Source organism: Sarcophilus harrisii, chromosome 2 (assembly GCF_902635505.1).
Source record: "Sarcophilus harrisii chromosome 2, mSarHar1.11, whole genome shotgun sequence".
NCBI lineage: Eukaryota > Metazoa > Chordata > Mammalia > Dasyuromorphia > Dasyuridae > Sarcophilus > Sarcophilus harrisii.
In genome coordinates, this window is record NC_045427.1 from 124,832,878 (window position 1) to 124,853,357 (window position 20,480).

General features: G+C 34.9%; 1 protein-coding gene and 1 pseudogene across 1 annotated transcript in view; both read left to right on the plus strand.

The window, feature by feature from the left end:
* The window catches only part of BAG4 (BAG cochaperone 4), a 34,142-nt gene extending 17,237 nt beyond the window's left edge, over positions 1 to 16,905 (plus strand). Inside the window, exons 2-5 of the mRNA XM_031950692.1 lie at positions 6,118 to 6,222; positions 13,113 to 13,367; positions 14,364 to 14,645; positions 15,385 to 16,905. Of these exons, the coding sequence (XP_031806552.1) occupies positions 6,118 to 6,222; positions 13,113 to 13,367; positions 14,364 to 14,645; positions 15,385 to 15,873 (1,131 nt within the window). The 3' untranslated portion in view covers positions 15,874 to 16,905. The remainder of the gene's footprint in view (positions 1 to 6,117; positions 6,223 to 13,112; positions 13,368 to 14,363; positions 14,646 to 15,384) is intronic.
* A 3,135-nt stretch (positions 16,906 to 20,040) lies between these two features.
* Positions 20,041 to 20,136, plus strand: LOC111718632 (annotated as a pseudogene).
* Positions 20,137 to 20,480: the final 344 nt, after the last annotated feature.

The window sequence follows — 20,480 nt, forward strand, 5'->3', positions numbered from 1 at the left end:
TTTGGTTTGGGACAATATTTGTTCGTTGTGGTCTTTTTTTTTTAATTTAATTTTATTTTTAATGGGGCAGAAATCTACCGTTTCTCTTTCCCTCTCCCACCCCTTTTTACAAACAAGAAAAACAAGACTCTTTTTACAGACAAAATCAAGGGGAAAAAAATTCTACATTCTTCATGTACAAAAGGAAAAAAATTATACATAGATGTATATGTGTATGCCTGTATACATATATAGATATATGTTCCATATGTGTGTCTAATTCTCCACTCTGTGAGGCTTTCATTTCTAACAGGACTTGTCATGTTTCATCATTAGTCCTCTGGAATTATGGTTGGTCATTGCACTGATTAGAATCCCTAAGATATTCTTCTATAAATTTTTCCCTTGGTTCTTTTCATTCAGTTTTATATTAGTACTTTATAAGTCTTCCAATATTTCTTTGAAACTATCCTCTTTGAAAGAACTCTGGGAGATGACTAAAAACCATTACATTGAATTCCCAATCCCTATATTTATGCACACCTGCATTTTTGATTTCCTTCACAAGCTAATTGTACAATATTTCAGAGTCTGATTCTTTTTGTACAGCAAAATAACGTTTTGGTCATGTATACTTATTGTGTATCTAATTTATATTTTAATATATTTAACATCTACTGGTCATCCTGCCATCTGGGGGAGAGGGTGGGGGGTAAGAGGTGAAAAATTGGAACAAGAGGTTTGGCAATTGTTAATGCTGTAAAATTACCCATACATGTGACCTGTAAATAAAAGGCTATTAAATTAAAAAAAAAAAAAAAAAAGAAAAGAAAAGAAAAAGAAACTATCCTCTTTATAATGTAACAGAAAAATAGTATTATATCACACACACCAAGTTGTTCAGCTATTCTGGAATTAGTGTTTGCTTTGCTAAAGACTAATCCCTTCTCTTAATCTTGTCAATCTCTCTAATTCCTCCTTTCCTTCTCCCTTCTGTTTCTCTGTTGAGTGAAATATATTAGTGTACCCAACTACAGGCATTTTTTCTTCTCTACTTGTCCCAGTTCAGATGATATTGAAGTTCATATTCCCATTTGAATAGACATCTACTCGAACACCCAGATTATTTGAGATATTTTCCCCAAACTTTCCTTTCATTCCTTCTACACTCTATACATCTTTATATCTTGTCCCTTCTCCATTCTTTTAAGTTCTAGCCATTACAGAACTACACATGGGCCTTCTACTTAGATTCCCTCTCTGAGCCCTAGGCTCAGATGATGTCAATTCATCATCTTTTGATAGTGGACTGGAAGCAGTTTATCCTTATTTAGTTCCTTAAATTTTTTCGTATTTTTTTTCTTTTACTTTTTTATGTTTGAAAGTCCTCTATTTTGTTACTATTTGACTGGTTATCTTATCCTAGGTGCATTGATTTTTTTTTTTTTTTGCAAAAGGTTTTCATTTTCATGTAATCAAAATGATCTATTTTTTGTAATTGTCTCAATTCTTTTTTGGTTAAAAATTTGTCTCCATTGTACATGTTTAAGATATTGGATTGCTTGCTTGTCTAGAAGGGAGAAAAAATTGGAACACAATGTTTTGCAAGAATGAATATTGAAAATTATATTTGCATGTGTTTTGAAAATAAAATGCTATTATTAAAAATATATATATATCTTACACATGGCTGTGACAGGCATATATGACTTGTTTGTCTTCTAAATTTCTAATAGTATGACCTTTAATATTAAGACCTCATCCTTTAGAATGTATTGTGGAATATGACATTAAGTGTTAGTATAAATCTAATTTCAGCCAGATTGTTTTCCAGTTTCCCAGCAGCTTTTGTCAAATGAGGAATTTTTTCATAGGTAATTTGTTTGAGTTATTATTGAGGTACATTGTTTCTGATTCTTCCTTTGACTAGTATGTTCCATAGATATAGCTTTATTTCTTAACTAGTACCAGATAGTTTTGATATGTCTTGCTTTGTGATATAATTTGAGGTGTGGAAATGCTATGTTTATGTCTATTTGATATTTATGTTATATCTGAGAAATTTGACTAGAACATTTTTCCCCCATTCAACTACCTTCTGTCTTGGCATAGATAAAAATAAGAATCCTTAATTTTGTTTGTACAAAAACTTTTCCAATTTCATATAATCAAAATTACTTAATTTTTTATAATTGTTTTCTATCCTTTATTAAGAATACATCTTGTACTTTTAGATTTGAGTCACTTTTCTTCTAATTTTTATGTGATATATTTAATATTCAGTTTATTTAGACATTTTGAATTCTTTATGGAATGTGATTAGGGACAGCTAGGCAGTGGATGGAGCATCAGCCCTGAAATCAGGAAGACCCTAGTTCAAATCTGGTCTCAAAAACTTAATACCTCCTAGCTGTGTGACCCTGGGCAAGTCACTTAACCCCAATTGCCTCAGCAAAGAGAGAGAGAAAGGAATATAATACAAGATTTTGGTATAAGCCTAATTTCTGCCAATTATTTTCCATTTTCCTTTAGTTCTTATTAAATAGGGAGTTCTTTCTATAGTAATTTATGTTTAATTAATAGTTATGGAGTTCCCTTATTTCAGATTCTTGTCTAATCTTTTTTTTTTGATCTCCTGTTTTTTTTTTTTTAAACCAATACCAAATAGTCTTGATAATTTTTTGCTTTGTAATATAGTTTATGGTTTAAAAGTGCTATTCCCCTTCATTCTTCTCTAGATTATTTCATCAAGTTTTGCAAAGTGTCCTTTAATAGTTTGACTAGGGTAATATTAAAATTTTAACTTTGGGTAGTTTTGACATTTTAAGTATTCTTTTAGATCCTTCTCTCATGTGTCCTACTAGCACTTTATACAGTTGTACTTAACACTTTTAGAGATGTCTTCTGGGCTATTATATAAATTGTGTGCTTTTCAGTCAAGATGAAGTACTCAGTATTTGGAAGACACTGTTCAGTGCTTAGGATACAAAAGTAAAAAAAAAAATTCCTATCTTCAGGGAGTTTACATTTTCTTGTATATAAAATGTAAAATATACACAAAGTAATAACAGTGATAGTAGTTGACATTTATATAGTGCTCACTGTGTTATCAGGCAGTATGCTATACAATTATTATTTTATTTGATCATCATGGAAACTCTGAGAAGTAGGTGCTGTTATCTTCATTTTACTGATGAGGAAACTAAGGCAAATGGCCTAAGTGACTTGCCTAAGAACACATACCAACTAAGTGTCTGAAGTTGGATTTGATCTCGGCCTCAGTGCTCTATCCACTATTTTGTGAAAAATCACAGAATTTTGTTCTGTGAAATCCTTAATTCTTGTCATGAGACTTTCTTTACTGGATGGATGTCAAATATTTAAATCTGAGTTTTCCTTCTGAAATTTGTGCTTTTTTGTTAATTGTTTCTATATCTAAGGGAATTAATTTCTTTTTTTTTTTTTAATGCTAATTTGTGGTTTTCTTTTCTTTTTTCTTTTTTTTTATAACTTTTTATTGACAGAACCCATGCCTGGGTAGTTCTTTTTACATTATCCCTTGCACTCACTTCTGTTCTGACTTTTCCCCTCTCTCCCTTCACCCCCTCCCCCAGATGGCAAGCAGTCCTATACATGTTGAATATGTCACTGTATATCCTAGATACAATATATGTGTGTAGAACCGAACAGTTTTCTTGTTGCACAGGGAGATTTGAATTCAGAAGGTAAAAAATAACCCAGGAAGAAAAACAATAATACAAACCGTTTACATTCATTTCCCAGTTCTTTCTTTGAGTGTAGCTGCTTCTATCCATCCTTGATCAATTGAAACTGAGTTAGATCTCTTTGTCGAAGAAATCCACTTCCATCAGAATACATCTTCATACAGTATCATTGTTGAAGTATATAATGATCTCCTGGTTCTGCTCATTTCACTTAGCATCAGTTCATGTAAGTCTCTCCAAGCCTCTCTGTATTCATCCTGCTGGTCATTTCTTACAGAACAATAATATTTAAGGGAATTAATTTCATCTTTAAAGTTAATTTTCAGAAGATCAGTACGGGTACTTTTTCTACTTAGAGATATTATTGTCATACTTTAAAATTGTCTTCTTAGATGGCTTTTGCTAAGATAATGATAATAATGAACATTTTAGAAATTTTACCTGGTGGCCAACCTATTGGTCATGAGTTGTTCTGAAGTTCTTAAGCTGATCCTTAGAAACAGAGGATTGGTCTCTATGTTTGTAGTCTTTTCTTTCTGATTCTTCATATTGCTTCAGAAATCCACCTCATATCTGACTTTGTCACTTCAAAAATCCCCAGTAATTCTCTGTTACCTCTGTAATAAAATTTCTTTGTCTTTTCTTTAAGAACTTCTGCTATCCTACTTTCTCAGTCTCATTTCTTACTATTCCCATTGATAGTCAATTTGGACTCAAGGTTATTCTTCAAATCTCTGTACATTTCTACCAGCCCTCAACCTGTTTGGAATATACTCCTTCCTTTCCCCATTTTCTTCACTTCTTTTAAGGCTGAGTTCATGTATTTTCTCCGTATTGCATCTTTGCCTTATTTCCTGAGTCAAAAGATGAGCTCACCCTCTTCACGCTAAATCATTTTGTTTGCATCTCTTTTTATCTTTTTCTCATTATACCTTGCATCTTACTTATTTTTGTGCCTTTTTCTTCCCTCTTTTCTATTGTAGGTTCCCAGAAGGAGGCGACTTGTATCTTTGTATTCAAATTTAATAACGGTTTCTTTTCTACTGTCTTGAAGACACTGTGCCTTGCTGTCTAGGGGGCTTAATCAATGGTTGTTGAATTTCATTGAATATGTATGTTCCTTCTGCTGTCTGTATTCAGAGCTTTTTGCATTGATGGGACTACATCCTTTCTCATGTTCTGTTGCTACATCCAAAGAGAAAAGCAGAGAAGAGTGTGAGTGAAGAGCAGCAATGTCACATGGTATAATGAATGCCTTATCACAGAACACTTTGGAAGCAAAGTATTATCTGAATGTCAAGTATTGCACTTCTACCAAGATGTTAGTAAAAAATATAGTTTCATTGTAAAACCAAAAAATATAGTTTCATTGTAAAACCAATCAGAGGCAGCACCAATGGGTGCTGGAGAAAACACTGACCTGGTAGGAAGTGAGTCCTCTGTTTCAGGCCTGTCTGACATCCATTAGCTGAGTGACTATCAACAAGCTAATTTAACCTCTTAGCACTTGGGCCATTCTTTCACACTGAGTTAGATAAGTGACCCATCGGTGTAGAGGGAATTTGTACTGAGTTTACTATATCAATTGAATCATAGATCCAGCGAGTCCAAATACTGGAAACAAAGGTTTTTGGTCATGGTAGAGCCTTTCTTGAAATAGAAACTACATTAACTGTTCAGAGAAACTTTGGGGTAGGGAGGGAATGAGTGATAGTCTTGTATCAGATAAATCATCTAATCAGTTATTTAGTAGTTTGTGTTCATTGTGAACTGTACAACTAATACCTGTTGGGAGTATTATTGTGGCTGCTGCTACTGCCCACATATACATATTGGAGCAAGACATGCCCTTTGTTCCACATCAGTTCCTGACATTAAATGTTGTGAGCAGCCAGCAGCCAACCACACAGCAGCAAGCATCAGGAATATTGAAAATCTAAAATAAGGCAAAAGGAACTAGATAATTGACTATGGAGAGGTTTGCTTTGTGTTTTAAACAGAACTTCAGGACTAATGTCAATAGGTTTCACAATATTTGATACTGCAGCCAGCCTTCTTAGATGTTGGAAAAGGAACTATGATTTCTACCCTGAATAAACAATTCTCACTTTTTGGTGGCATAAAAGGAGCCTAAGTTGTTTCTTTTGATCATTTAATACTATCTAGTCTTGATAGAAGCATATCGTTTTCATCATAGTCACTTATATCAGGCCTTTTGCTCTATCATTTGCTCTACTTAGTTGCCTTATTTCAGTAAGTCATATTACTAGATTTTATTTTATTTATTTAATTTTTGTTAAGGTTAGGTTTTATCTCTTTGGTCTGGAATTAAAGATTCATTTATATCTGCCTTTTATCAAACGAATCAATATTTTAAGGATTTTATTTAAAAATGAATTCTTTTCTTCTTCAGGAGTCGCATTATCCTAGCTATGGATCCAGTTACTGGAATTCTGCTGCCCCAACCAGGACTCCATATCCTAGCACATATCCTGGAAGACAGGATTTGCAAGGCCAGGTACAGTCAAAAATTGGTAATAAATTCTGATAAAGGTTTTGAAATGGAGGCTTTAAAAAAAAATTTGAAATAGTTTAACTATTTATATTATTTAATATTATAATTATATTTAATAACAGGAAGTCTAAAAATAACAAATACAAAATATTGTAGTATTTAGCTTTTAGATAGTGTTTTAAAATTGTGAAGTACCATATACACGATTTCATTTGTACTTAGTATGGTATTCATATTGCTATTCAAATTAATAGTTAGCATTTTAGTAACATTGAGATTGTTTAGAAGCAAATTTAGAAATCACCATAAGCTATATTTGTGATATAAGCTTAACTCTTAACAGCAGCTAAGTTTTATTCTCATGCTGGTGTATTAAATTGGCAGTTAAAATCACTTGTGTAATTTGCATTTAGATAATTGAATATTCATTGAATGTTGAACACTTATTAATTCATCAAAAGAATTATTTTAGACTGATTTTTTTTTTTTAAGTTATAGTAAAATTGATCTGGCTTTAGGAAAATGAAGGCAATTCATTATTGTTTTTAATTGAAAAATTCTGTCGAGAACATTTTTATTTTAATACAGATTACTCAGAAAGCAGTAAGAATGTGTGAGATATTAAAAGTATGACTAAAAAAAATCACATAAATTAACACAAATTTCTGTTTCATTTAATGGTGTCTCCATTACACAAGAATGACCCTAAGCAAGCAAAGAGTTTCATTACTAAAAGCCAAACATGCCTTTGATTTGATATTGCTCTTTCATTGTGGATGGAAAGTTTTCTATATTTTTTTTCACCCCAAGGAATAAATAGTAACATATCGACAAAAGTAGTAGATCAGGCTCCCTTAGGGATTCTTAGGCTATTATTTCATAGGATATATTTAGGATTTAGGGTATAATCACTGGGAACAATATTAGAAATCATCTACTTCAGAGTTCTCATTAGAAATTCAAAGGGGAAGCCACTTGCTCTAATCCGCCCCCCACCCAGGCAGTTGGGGTTAAGAGACTTGTCCAGGGTCACACAGGAAGTGTTAAGTGTCTGAGACCAGATTTGAACTCGGGTCCTCCTGACTTCAGGGCTGGTGCTCTATCCACTGCCCCACCTAAATGCCCCAACTTGCTCTAATTCTAAATGGCAGTCACTCCTCATATTTTAAGCCTGGCAATAGCTCTAATTCACAATATTATTTGAAATTCAGCATAGTGTGGTAGCTAGCACAACAGATTTGGATACAAAGAACCTGAATTCTGATGCTGCTAAGGAGTACCTCTGTCACTAAGGGTTAAGTACTAGCATTAAGAAGGAACTATAAAGATTTTTTTTGTAGAAAATGGGATTTTAGTTGAGATTTGAAGGAAGCAGTAATGTCAGGAGCTGGAGAAGCAGGAGAAAAGCATTCCAGGTAACCAGGTAACTGGTGAAAATGTATAGAGTTAGGGGATGGAATGTTATGTACTAGGAGTATTACAGTATCCCATGTTTACTGTCTTGTAGAGTACATGGATGTTAGAAAATTGGAAAAGCATGAAGGGGCCAGATTATAAAGGGCTTTAAAGGCCAAGCAGAGATTTTGGGGAGATAATAAGGAGTTTTAAAAATACTTTTAGGAAGAAAGCTGATGTGGTCAGCTCTTTGGTTTAGGAAGATCAATCTGACAGCATCATTCACAAATGAATGTGCTGTAAAAACAATAAAATAATGTATGAGAAACTGTCAAAAGTTGATAAGTCCACAATGGTTGAAGGGTAAAGGGATACAAATTGAAAATTTCTAAGAACTGAAACACAAATTTTTTTTGTTTTTTTGTTTTTTAATTTAATAGCCTTTTATTTACAGGTTATATGCATGGGTAACTTTACAGCATTAACAATTGCCAAACCTCTTGTTCCAATTTTTCACCTCTTACCTCCCCACCCCCTCCCCTAGATGGCAGGATGACCAGTAGATGTTAAATACATTAAAATATAAATTAGATACACAATAAGTATACATGACCAAAACGTTATTTTGCTGTACAAAAAGAATCAGACTTTGAAATATTGTACAATTAGCTTGTGAAGGAAATCAAAAATGCAGGTGGGCATAGATATAGGGATTGGGAATTCAATGTAATGGTTTTTAGTCATCTCCCAGAGTTCTTTCTTTGGGCGTAGCTGGTTCAGTTCATTACTGCTCCACTGGAAATGATTTGTTTGATCTCGTTGCTGAGGATGGCCAGGTCCATCAGAACTGGTCATCATATAATATTGTTGTTGAAGTATATAATGATCTCCTGGTCCTGCTCATTTCACTCAGCATCAGTTCGTGTAAGTCTCTCCAGGCCTTTCTGAAATCATCCTGTTGGTCATTTCTTACAGAACAGTAATATTCCATAGTATTCATATACCACAATTTATTCAGCCATTCTCCAACTGATGGACATCCATTCAGTTTCCAGTTTCTAGCCACTACAAAAAGGGCTGCCACAAACATTCGTGCACATACAGGTCCCTTTCCCTTCTTTATAATCTCTTTGGGATATAAGCCCAATAGTAACACTGCTGGATCAAAGGGTATGCAGTTTGATAACTTTTTGAGCATAGTTCCAAACTAGTCTCCAAAATGGTTGGATTCGTCCACAGTTCCACCAACAATGCATCAATGTCCCAGTTTTCCCACATCCCCTCCAACAATCATCATTATTTTTTCCTGTCATCTTAGCCAATCTGACAGGTATGTAGTGGTATCTTAGAGTTGTCTTAATTTGCATTTCTCTGATTAATAATGACTTGGAGCATCTTTTCATATGACTAGAAATAGTGAAACACAAATGTTAATAATTACTTTTAAGAGTATAAATTCTCAAGTTTTCAGAAATTCAAACATTTTTGAAAGTACTACTGTAAAGGGCTGAAACTCTGAATAGGTGCACTGGAATCAGACAACCTGAGCACTTAAGGCTAATTACCTATTGCACAATACTCTATTAGCATATGCTTGGAAAATGGACCTTCCTGCTGTTGTGTGCTAGCTGGATCTTTTGGTGTGTACAGATAATTGTAGAAGGAATTAGGGGGTGGAGGAAGACAAGCCAGAGTCATTTTGGAGGAGAATGAGGAGAAGGGATGTCGGGAGGCAGAGAGCCTGTGGCTTCGTCCTCCGTCCATCTCCTTTACTTCTCCCCCTAAAGACTGACTCTCTTCCTGACTCTGACTGATCCTGGAGTCAACAGGGAACTAACCCGGACTTCACATACTACCATTCACTTATCGAATTGACAAAATAATTAAAACCCATGAAACTCGATGCTGATAGAGTTGAGGAGGAGCAAGTACATTTTATTTATTACTAGTCTAATTGCAAACTTAGAGCATGTTTTTAGGGATAAGTCTGTCAATATGTAGTAAAAGTTATCCCCTCAGAAATCCTATTCTCTAACCCAATAATTCCATTATTGGGAATATGTGCTGAAAGTATCATTGAAAACAACAAAAAGCATTCTGAGGATTTTTATAGCATTATATACAATTGTAAATTAGGGCTACAGGCAGTTTGAATGAGGTTTCTTTTCTGAGTTTAAAAAGCTTTAAAATGAGACTTGATTAGTTTTTCTTAACCATTTCAATTTCTACATTTAACAACTAAGCCTCTCCAAATGAATCATCCTGTAATAATTCAACATCTGCTCTGTAGAGGGGAAAATGAAAAAGTCCTTGCACAAGATGTTTCCAAAAGAAATTTATCAAGGGAATTCTTTATAGCAAATTGGAATTGAGAAAAAGGGTGCTGTAGTCCTTCAGATTTGCATCCAAATTGGCATGGTAGTGTGTCGGCTTTCTCAAAGATGGCTTCCTTGCATTTGTTTTTTTGGTAAATGAAATGTCTCATCTCTAATATGTAATAAGGATGCTCTTTCCTTTTAGGAACATTCTAGTTTGGCATTTGATGTGTAGAACAAGATGTACCTGTTATCTTCACTTTTAGATTTATGCTTTGGGATCTTTGAGCACAGTGTGGTGAGGAGAATGAGAATGTGTGATTGGAATGTTTCCTGATCTATTTAAACTTATCTAACAAAGGTGATATGGAAAACCTTAGTTCTGATCCCAAGTACCATGGGGTTTATTCAAGGCCAGGCATATATTTATCTTTGAATTTAAAATTGGGAAAATATGAGGAAAGTTTCAAGGATGAAAATGAAAGAAAACAGAAAATTTAAACTACATAGTCATACAGGATACTAGCCAATTAATATGGTCATGATTCTTTCAAGAAATTTCTGCCTCTAATGTGATTGGCCACTGTCATGAAGGTGATCTTGGGAACAGATCTTTTTTTGAATTAGCAAAGATTACCCATATATTTAAATCGTAATCTCAGTAACATGCATAATTTTGATTCAGTTCACTACTTACTTTACTATGTCATTGTTGTCATAATGCTTCTTTTCTTAAAATACTGAGGCAATTGGGGTTAAGTGACTTGCCCAGGGTCACACAGCTAGGAAGTGTTAAGTGTCTGAGACCAGATTTGAACTCAGGTCCTCCTGACTTCAGGGCTGGTGCTCTATCCACTGTACCATCTAGCTGCCCCTTGCCTCTTTTTAAAAATAGCTTTTTGTTTTCAAAATATATGCAAAGATAGTTTTTCAGTTTTCAACATTCACTAGTGCAAAACTTTGTTAGAAACTTTTCTCTCTCCCTTCTTTTACCCCCTCCCTTAGATATCAAGTAATCCAATTATATGTTAAACATGTGCAATTCTTCTATACATATTTCCATATTGCACAAGAAAAATCAGAGCAAAAAAAAAGAAAAAAAATCAAGCAAACGACAAAAAAGGTGTGTTGTGATCCATACACAGTCCTCTCTCTGGGTAGAGAAGGCTTTCTTCATCGCATAAGATCATTGGAACTAGCCTGAATCATCTATCTCATTGTTGAAGAGAGCCATGTCCATTTATCATCATATAATCTTGTTGTTGCCATGTATAATGATCTCCTGGTTCTTCTCACTTCACTTAGCATTAGTTCATGTGAGTCTCTCAGGGCCTCTCTGAAATCATCCTCCTAATTGTTTTTTATAGAACAATAATATTCCATAACATTCATATACCATAACTTATTCAGCCATTCTCCAATTGATGAGCATCCACTCAGTTTACAGTTCCTTGCCACCATAGAAAGGGCTGCCATAAACTCTTTTGTACATGTGAATCTTTTTTCCTTTAAGGGATTTTTTTTTATTAAGTGCAGATCTTAATTCCATTGGCTTTCTAAGACTCAAAGATAAACTATCAATTGCTATATTTAGTTTTAACCCTGATCCCAACTTTTTAAAATTAATCTATTTTTCTTTTCTTTTTCTCCTTTCCCCTCCATAAAACAAAACAAAACCAACCCCCCCCCAAAAAAAAAAAAATTCTCTGGTAACAAGTATAGTCAAGCAAAAGAAATTCCTGGATTGACCACATCCAATAAAATTTATGTCTCCTTCATTTTGTCAGGAAGTGGGTGGCGTGTTTTATCACACTCCTCTAGAATCATGGATAGTTATTAAGTCTTTCATGTTCTTTGTTTTTATAGTGTTATTGAATAAATTAATCTCTTTATTCTGTTCACTTTATTTTGCATCTTACATGTCTTCTGGGTTTCATTGAAACTATCCCATTTTTCACTTCTCATGGTGTAGTAGTAATATTGTGTTACAGTCATGTACCACAGTTTGTTCAGTCATTCCTCAATTAATGAGCAGCCATATAGATTCCAGTTTTTGGCTACTATAAAAGGACATCTCTTTTAGTCTTTTTCTTCTGATTGGAGGGCTGGAAGGCAGAGTGCTAAAGCCTTCCTTCATAGAGGGCAAAGATTGGAACTTCTGCTCACTCCACTTTTCATTAGCAGTTTGGTCTGGTTTCAACTCCACCCCTGGTGGTGGGCCTCCCCCCAGTGCCTGGAATAGAGTAGGTAATTATAATGCTTAGTTGGTTTTTAAAGTATATTTTTATTGCTTTTACATTGTGTAGATTTCTCTTTGTTTTATATATACAAACCAACTCTGTGGAATGAACAGTAGTGATATAACTGGTTTAATGGAATCTATACAAATTGCAAAAAAATTGAAATAATTTTCAAATGTGGGAATGATGAAATAAAAGGGCGAAATATAATGAAATATAGTATCATTAACAACAAATATGAAGAATGCAAATAGAGAAAAACTTGACAAAATTATGCAGTTTTAAAAAAAGAACTAAGAAAATAGAGTATATATACTATGATCATATGAGGAAAAAAGAAATCAGAAATTAGGTGATGCTAAAAAATTCTACTTTATTTAAATTTAAAGTTCCTAATTCAATTTGATTGTATTGAGTTCAAATTCCAACTCATTCACTTAACAATTACTAGCTATGTGAACCCTGGACAAGTCACTTAACCCTTGCCTTCTTTCCCCTCTCCCAAAAAATAGCATTAGGAGAATCTAAATCTGTTACCTAAGTAAATCATTACATTAATAGCAAAAATGCAAAGGTATTTGAATCTAACAACCTTTTACTAACACCCTTCTCTGATACACATTCACATTATGACAGAAATACAATGATTTCGTGTTACCTGTTACCCCTCCCCTCTCACTGAAATCCACTTCACTAACACGTCATGGCATTCCTTCCCTGATGTTATGGTCCTCTTGAAGAATGAAGGACAAAAAAGAATAGAAAATTAATGCCGAACTCAGAAGAGATGATAAGGATGTGATAGAGAGTCAGATGCATTAGAGATCTCTGTTTGACTGCAGCTGTCTTTTCAGATTCTTCCTTTTTCTCATTTTTTTCAGATTGGGTATAATCATCCTATTTGAACTCTTAAACTGGTGGTCTTTCTCTCTTTGTTTTTCAGGGAATGGATTCATACACAAATGGAGCTTATGGTCCGCCATATCCCACAGGCCCTGGCGCAACTGCATCCTCATATTCTGGGACTTACTATTCTTCTGGACATCCTCCAGCTCCTTATCCTACGGATGTTCCAAGCACTTACCATTCCCCTGGCAACAGCCCAACCCCTGTTTCTCGTTGGACTTATCCCCAGCAAGACTGTCAGACCGAAGGACCTCCTCTGAGGGGGCATGTTCCAGGATATCCTATGTCACAGGTGAGTAGTTTTTATTAGTGAAAAATTTGTTTCAGTGCTTTTGAGCTCTTTAGAGGGAGTGACTTTCTTTAACGGTGGTGCTGACTCCAGAAGACACTAAAGACATCCAGGCTATACTAGAAATTTATCTGCTAGTCATTCCGTATTGATGCTTTTTAAACTTCTGGTTGTTTTCTCCCCCTGTTTGGAATCTGTCTTGATCTACCTATAAAATTTTGAAACCAAACCCCTTTCGAACTAAAACTGAAGTTCAACCCTTGATCCTGAATGATTTGGCCTTTGTTTGGTGTTTTTTCATGTTGACATGGTACAGTGAAGAGAGGCTATTGGATTTGGGCTCAATCTGGATTTGAACTCAACAGTTATCACTTAGCAGCTTAGATAACTCCCTGACCCTCTCAAATGTTTGCACTTTTCTGATCTCTAAAATAAAAGATTGAATGAAATCTGAATTTCTTTCTTTCTGTGGTTCTCTGTAATTTTGACTGTGATTTGTTTTTCACATTTAGTTTTTCAGAGAAGAGCACTATAGTGGATGGGTACATTGTTCATGATAACCTGGTATTGAATTATTCTGCCTATAAGCCATAGAACTGCCATTTTTACTTATTCTTTTACACCAAAGCCTCTTAATCTGTGGGTCTTGACCTCATATAAGGCTGACCAAAAATTTAATTAAAAATGCAACATGTAATGAATCCAAGGTGTTTCTGGCAGCACTTGGACATGATACATTGTGCACTTTGCATTGTACATGCACAAATGCTTCCAGAACCACCTTGACAACAGGATCACACAAAAATTTCTTGAGTGAAAAGGGACTGTGAGTGGAAAAAAATTTAAGAAACCCTGTCGTATATCACCAAAGCTCCTAAATCTTTGGCATAGTTTACAAAATTGAGAGTCTGTGGAGTTTCATTTATAGTGCAGTGTTTTGGTATCTTCACTCAACTTTGGTGGCAATGACCAGTAATGGGTCTTCTCTTCTTACCCTAGAGTCCAGGAATGGCCCATCCCCACTACTCATATGGGGATGGAAATCCTAATGTCCCACCACCAGCACCACCACCCCTCCGAACACAAGAGCAGGTATGGACCTCCTCTGGGGTTTATGGAATGACAACACGCTACTCTTGGCCTTCTTCAGCTCCACCCTCAGCACAATCTGGGAATTATTTTATGTCAGGATCCACATCGTCATGGTCCAGCAGTGCATCTTCTCAGCCACCTCCTTCACCCCCACCACCTCCACCGCCCCCTCCCAACCAGGATTCCAAGGTAAAGATATGTGGAAACATTGCATTTTATATGTTTAAGAGGGAATGAATAATAAATGTCTACATTGCATTTATCTTTGTTAATAAGAAATATGAATGTTTCTCTTCATTTGAGTAAAAAACATAATGAGTAGGTGCTAACTTCTACCCTCTCAAAAGTTTTGACTCGGTTTCCTGCTTTTTCCAAAGACGCATGGAATTGTTTAGATTTCTTTGTAGTACTTTCAGAATATTAACTCATAGATGATAGTCATTCCAAATATGGGAGACTACATTTGGAAGTCTTCAGATCATCTATATACACAAAAGTCAGTGGGCATGGATTCTATAATAAAAAGTATGTTTTAATTCTCAAGGAATTGAAGTTTCACCTAAGTTCACTTTCCCATATGTTCCTTTTCAGGAGTTTGTCTCACAGTTTAGCTTACTGGGAAAGGACTATTTAATTCTTGTTTGTTAGGTCATAGGATAGATTGTGAGGTGGTGATGATGTTCATTTGCTTCAGAGGACAGAATCCAGATTTTGCCCCTTTTCTGTCCTTTGCTTTGGACAGGTCACTCCCTTGTACCAGCTTAGGGATGTGTTACTTTAAAATGATGGAGGGAGGTCCAAATATGTTATTGGAGGGACCCTTCATTTGGCCTCCTGGAGGTAGTGTGGTTAAGATGGGGACTAAGAGACTTGGCATTGATGGATCCCTATTAAAACTAATTTCCCCCCCTTTTTCCCTGCCTCCAAGGATCCCTCATACCCTCACAGCCAGCCAGAGCAAGGAGTGAGTCGGAACAACTTTTCCAGCGATGTCCATCAGTACGAATCCTCCTCGGAGACTATGAACAACAGTAGTCCGGACCTTTTCAGTTCCAAAGTTCAGTATAGTGCCCAACCCCAGATGTACGGTAACTCAGCCAGGAGAATTCCCAACAGTCAAGATCTGGCTTACAAAATGCCTGATGATCATTCATCTTCAGACGAAGGTCAACCACCAGGTATTAAAAAAATCACACAAGTGCTAGAGAAAGTCCAATATCTTGAACAAGAAGTAGACAAGTTTGTAGGGAAAAAGACAGACAAGTCATACTGGCTTCTAGAAGAAATGCTAACCAAGGAGCTTTTGGAACTGGATTCAGTTGAAACTGGTGGCCAGGACACTATTCGACAGGCAAGAAAAGAGGCTGTTTACAAGATCCAGGCCATACTGGAAAAACTGGAAGAAGAAGCATTATGAGATGGATGTGCAACTAGTACAAGCCTGTTACTAACTTGACCAAAGATCTCTTGATTTTGGTTAATTCTTGTCCCTTTGAAACTGCTGTTGATGATAAGAAGCAATAAATGCTGACTTTTCCTTCATTTAAAAATATTAAAAAAAAAAGTGGCAAAAGACTTGGAAGGACATTTTGGTTCCGAATTGTTTTCAGTTTGTTGTTTCAGACCAATGAATGTACTAGGAAACTCTGGAACCATCAGCTTTACCAAGTCAACCACTAGTTCTGAAGGCATCTAAGGATGTCTACAGGCTTCTTTTCAGCAGAAGGGAAATTCACTTTATGTAACAGGCTTATCAGAACCAGGCCAGCGAAGCTGGATATAATCTGAAACAAACAGGCACTGTTTTTAAAGAGCTGGAGTACTTGTCTAATTTTGTATGTTGTGAAGGCTTTATAACACGCACTCCATGTGTAAATTATAGTTTGGACTTGAGCCTCCTTGGGCCTGTCTTGTGTTGCTATTTATAGCTCCATAAATCTGGTCATGCAGATTGAAATGTATCATTCTCTATTTGGTGCACTCTGTAGTCATATGTTTAAAGTGACCATACAAGAGACCACATTGATAGCCTGTCAGTGTGACATCTCTGAATATTAGTTAATATTTTTCCAGCTCTTGGAAATATTGCAATGTTTAGTGATATTCTTGATTGTGAATTGTTGTTTCCCTCTTCCCCTTATGTGCAAATCATCATTAGGTTGGAATTTTTGCCCATGAAATGTAGTGTAGTGGAAGCAGAATTTGGATATGGCAATATTAACTTAGGAGCGAATGTGTTCACAAACATTTTTATTTTTTACATCTGAATGAGATTTGGGTGAAGATCTACTTTAAAATTACCTTTTTCACACAGTGTAATTTTGTTTTCCACTACAACATATACATTTGCTGCTTCTGTATAGAGAACTATGACCACAGGTGAGACAAGAAACATCACAGTGACTAAATATAGTGACTGCAAGAAATAATAAACTCGATTAAAACATGATTGTTTGGTTAAAAGCACTCTTCACTCAAACTATTAATTTTGTCCTCAGTATTTCTATGAACAGAATAGAATTCTGTTCAGTTTACAGCTATGAAAAATGAGTGTGAAAGCCAATTGTGAAAGTTTAGGAAGAGAATCAGCCATATAGCTAGAATGAGAATTTAATGTTTTTTTCATATTCTAAAAATTATACCTGGTTATCCAGTCTTGCTGAAAGCAAATTAATTGTATGGATAGGATTCACTTTTAAACAAAAGTCTTTGGCCACTGTTAGCTCAGTTATTCCTCAGCACCAAATTTCAGCAGGAAATCTTAAAAAAGATACCATCCATGGTGATTTGGGTGGTCTGCAGGGCTGTTTTTAAGAAAGAGAATTGTGAAATATGCTGATTTAATCATCTGTGGTGAATTTCAGTATATTGAAAAACCTAGCTGTTTCTTAGCAGTGCAGCAGTGGCATTATGTAGGCTAACAGCCTCACATATATACTAAATGGAAAACATGGTTTTCTACCCTGCTATATGATGAGAAGGGTATTAGTTTATACTATACTTGTAGTTTTGATGAGTGGTTTTACCATTGGATGTACTCATAATTTATTTCAGGGCTATATATTTAGTTCCAGTTCAAAAACCTGAATGTAGACAATACTACAGAAAAGAGTCCTAAAGCTATGTTTAAGTTAATTCAGACATCATTTCAAGAATACAGTGAGTCGCCAGGGGCTAGAAGAATAAAATGATTCATTTCTTCCTTGCTGTAGCATGTGACGTACTATTTCCCCAAAGACTGGGTTTTGTGTAAGATGATTAGATAATTCAGGCAAATTCACAACTTGCTTGAATTAAAAGATGAACACCAAATTGTAAGCAGTGAATACAAGTGCAGGAAAAAAAAAAAACTTAAGGTAAAAAAAATTAAGCTAGTCTTACCTTTAGTAGCTAAGAAGAAATTGAGAGGTGATAATGGTGTCCCTGATTTATTGGGCTGGTTCGGCTTTTGGGAAGGCCAGTACTGACATGTTTATTTTAGAAAATTAAGAGTTTCCTTGAATGTTTGCATTAAAATCTGGGCTTGTTTTATACAATTTTTTTTTTAAGTTAGTTTTTGATGTCTGTGCCATATTCTGTTGGGTATCACTTTCACTTGAAATCTTAAATAAAGTTACTCAGACATGGCTTATTAAATACAAATGAGTTTTCTTTATAATGAAGCTGCTTCTTATAAGTACAAAACCATAAATTCTTGGGGGAGAGAGAAACTTTACAGAAAGACGTAGGGCAGAATTCTACTTGTTCTCCATTGTCATTGTTAAATTCTTCCAATGCAATTGCTGTAATGAACTAACTTAATTTGAATGCAAGTCAGGTAGTTGGAAACACTGGAGAAAAATGGCCAATTTGCCTGTTTTTTTTTTTTTGCTTTTCCCTTTTGAGGATAAGAGAATAGCACTTTTTTGTAATGCTTTTACAGATTTAATAAATCAACCTTTGATTGTCATTGTTAATGGAAGTAATAATCTAAAAATACCTTCAGCTTTAGTTTTTGGAATGTAAGCCAAGCTTTAAGCACTTGTTAAATTCAGCAAAGTAGATTTTTTTTTGTTAAATATGAGTCACTAGCTCTTACTTATAAAGGGTAATGGAAGAACATGTTAGGTATAAATTTGCTGCAGTATATTGTTCCTATTATGAACAATAGGAAACATAAGAAATGATTTAAAAGATTATGGATACTGTCTTCAAAACCACTTAAGACATCAAATGGGGAGGGGGAGAGAGGAAGACCCTAGATGGGAACTGTCCAAGTGCTACTTTGGTATTTTCAGTATAGCGAGAAATGTCTTCCATTGACTGTCCATAGAATCTATCACTCTTTCTACCTTATCTATATATCTATATATCCATCCATCCATAGGATATAGAGAAGACTATTAATGAAAATTAGGAACACACAATAAGTAATAAGGAGACTTAGATTATATTATTGGGTCTTAGCATGAACTAATAGTGTGATATTAGAAGTCTTAGTTTCTTCATCTATAAAGTGAAACTGAACTTCACTTTAGACCAAACTTCACATAGACTAAAGACCATGAGAGGGCTTACTAGCCTTCATATAGTTTTGGTAAGTACATAGCAAAGAACAGATTTGGTTAGCTTGGGAAAACAATATGATTGGTTATATCAAAGAAAGAGGTGAGCACCCATGTGGGGCTAGTGACCACCTCTGTCTATTAAGAAATAACTGATTTATTTGTGGGACCTATCTGCATCTTGTAGCCTTTGGTAAGGGGTCACAACTAGCAGACTTACTGTCTTATTAGAAGAAAAACTGTTAATTACACACAGACAAGGATGGATGGAGAGCATATCTTTTGGGGATAGAAACAAGTTAACTTGTTGGACTTAAACATCTAAGAAGTGTCTGAGAGATGACAGCTCTTAAATTAACTTTCAGCTAACTCAGAGGGAAAACTAAACTTTTTAAGTTCAACTCAAGGACATAGAAAAGTGGTTTTAGATAAGATGCAGGTTCAATTATAACAATCAATATGGTATAAAATCAATTATATTTATTATTGAATCAATATAGTAAAAACCAGAGGTAAGATTAATTTTTATCTTTTCAATGCCAAGGAAGGCATTGCATTCTGCAGATGTACTTTGGTGTCTTTTTTAGAGAAATACTAGATTGAACAAGACTATAGGTATGATCTGTAACAATTCATACACATATTTATCCTTTTAATCTAGAAGAGATGTGAAAAGCAAATATAAAGAGAAAGTATAATTTACTTTAATACAGTGATTTTTATGGTCCTCAGGTAAATCTCCAGAATGGAAACAGGTAATAGGGGAAAAATGAACCAGATTAGTAAATTGGGGGGAAAATTGGATAAATAGGAATTTTAAAATTTGCAAAACACTCTATATGTGTCATCTCATTTGATTCTTTCAACAACCCAGTCAGGTCCATATCCCTTATATACATGGGAGGCTGAAATTGTGACTAGCCCAGGGTTACACAGCTAATCAAATATAAGAGGGAGATTTGAATTCAGGTTGTCCTGACTCTACATCCATCAATCTAGCCACTACAAAGTATCTAGCTCTTTTTCATACTGATTTAACTGTGTTTGCTTCAGTAACACATACACTAAAATTGGAATGATACAGAAATTGGCACAGCCCTTGCACAAGGATGACATGCAAATTCTTTTTTTTTTTTAATAAAAGCTTTTTATTTTCAAAACATGCTTAGATAATTTTCAACATTCACCCTTGCAAAAGCTTGTGTTCTAAGTTTTTTTCCCCTTTCCCCATCCCCTCTCCTTGATAGCAAGTAATCCAGTAACATGTGCAATTATGCTGCACAAGAAAAATCAGATAAGGATCAGAAAAAGGAAAAAAAAATGAGAAAGAAAAAGCAAGCAAACAAAAAAGATGAAATACTATGTTGTGGTCCAATGTGCAAATTTTTTTTTTTTTTTTTTTTTTTTTTACTGAGGCAATTGGGGTTAAGTGACTTGCCCAGGATCACACAGCCAGGAAGTGTTAAGTGTCTGAGGTCAA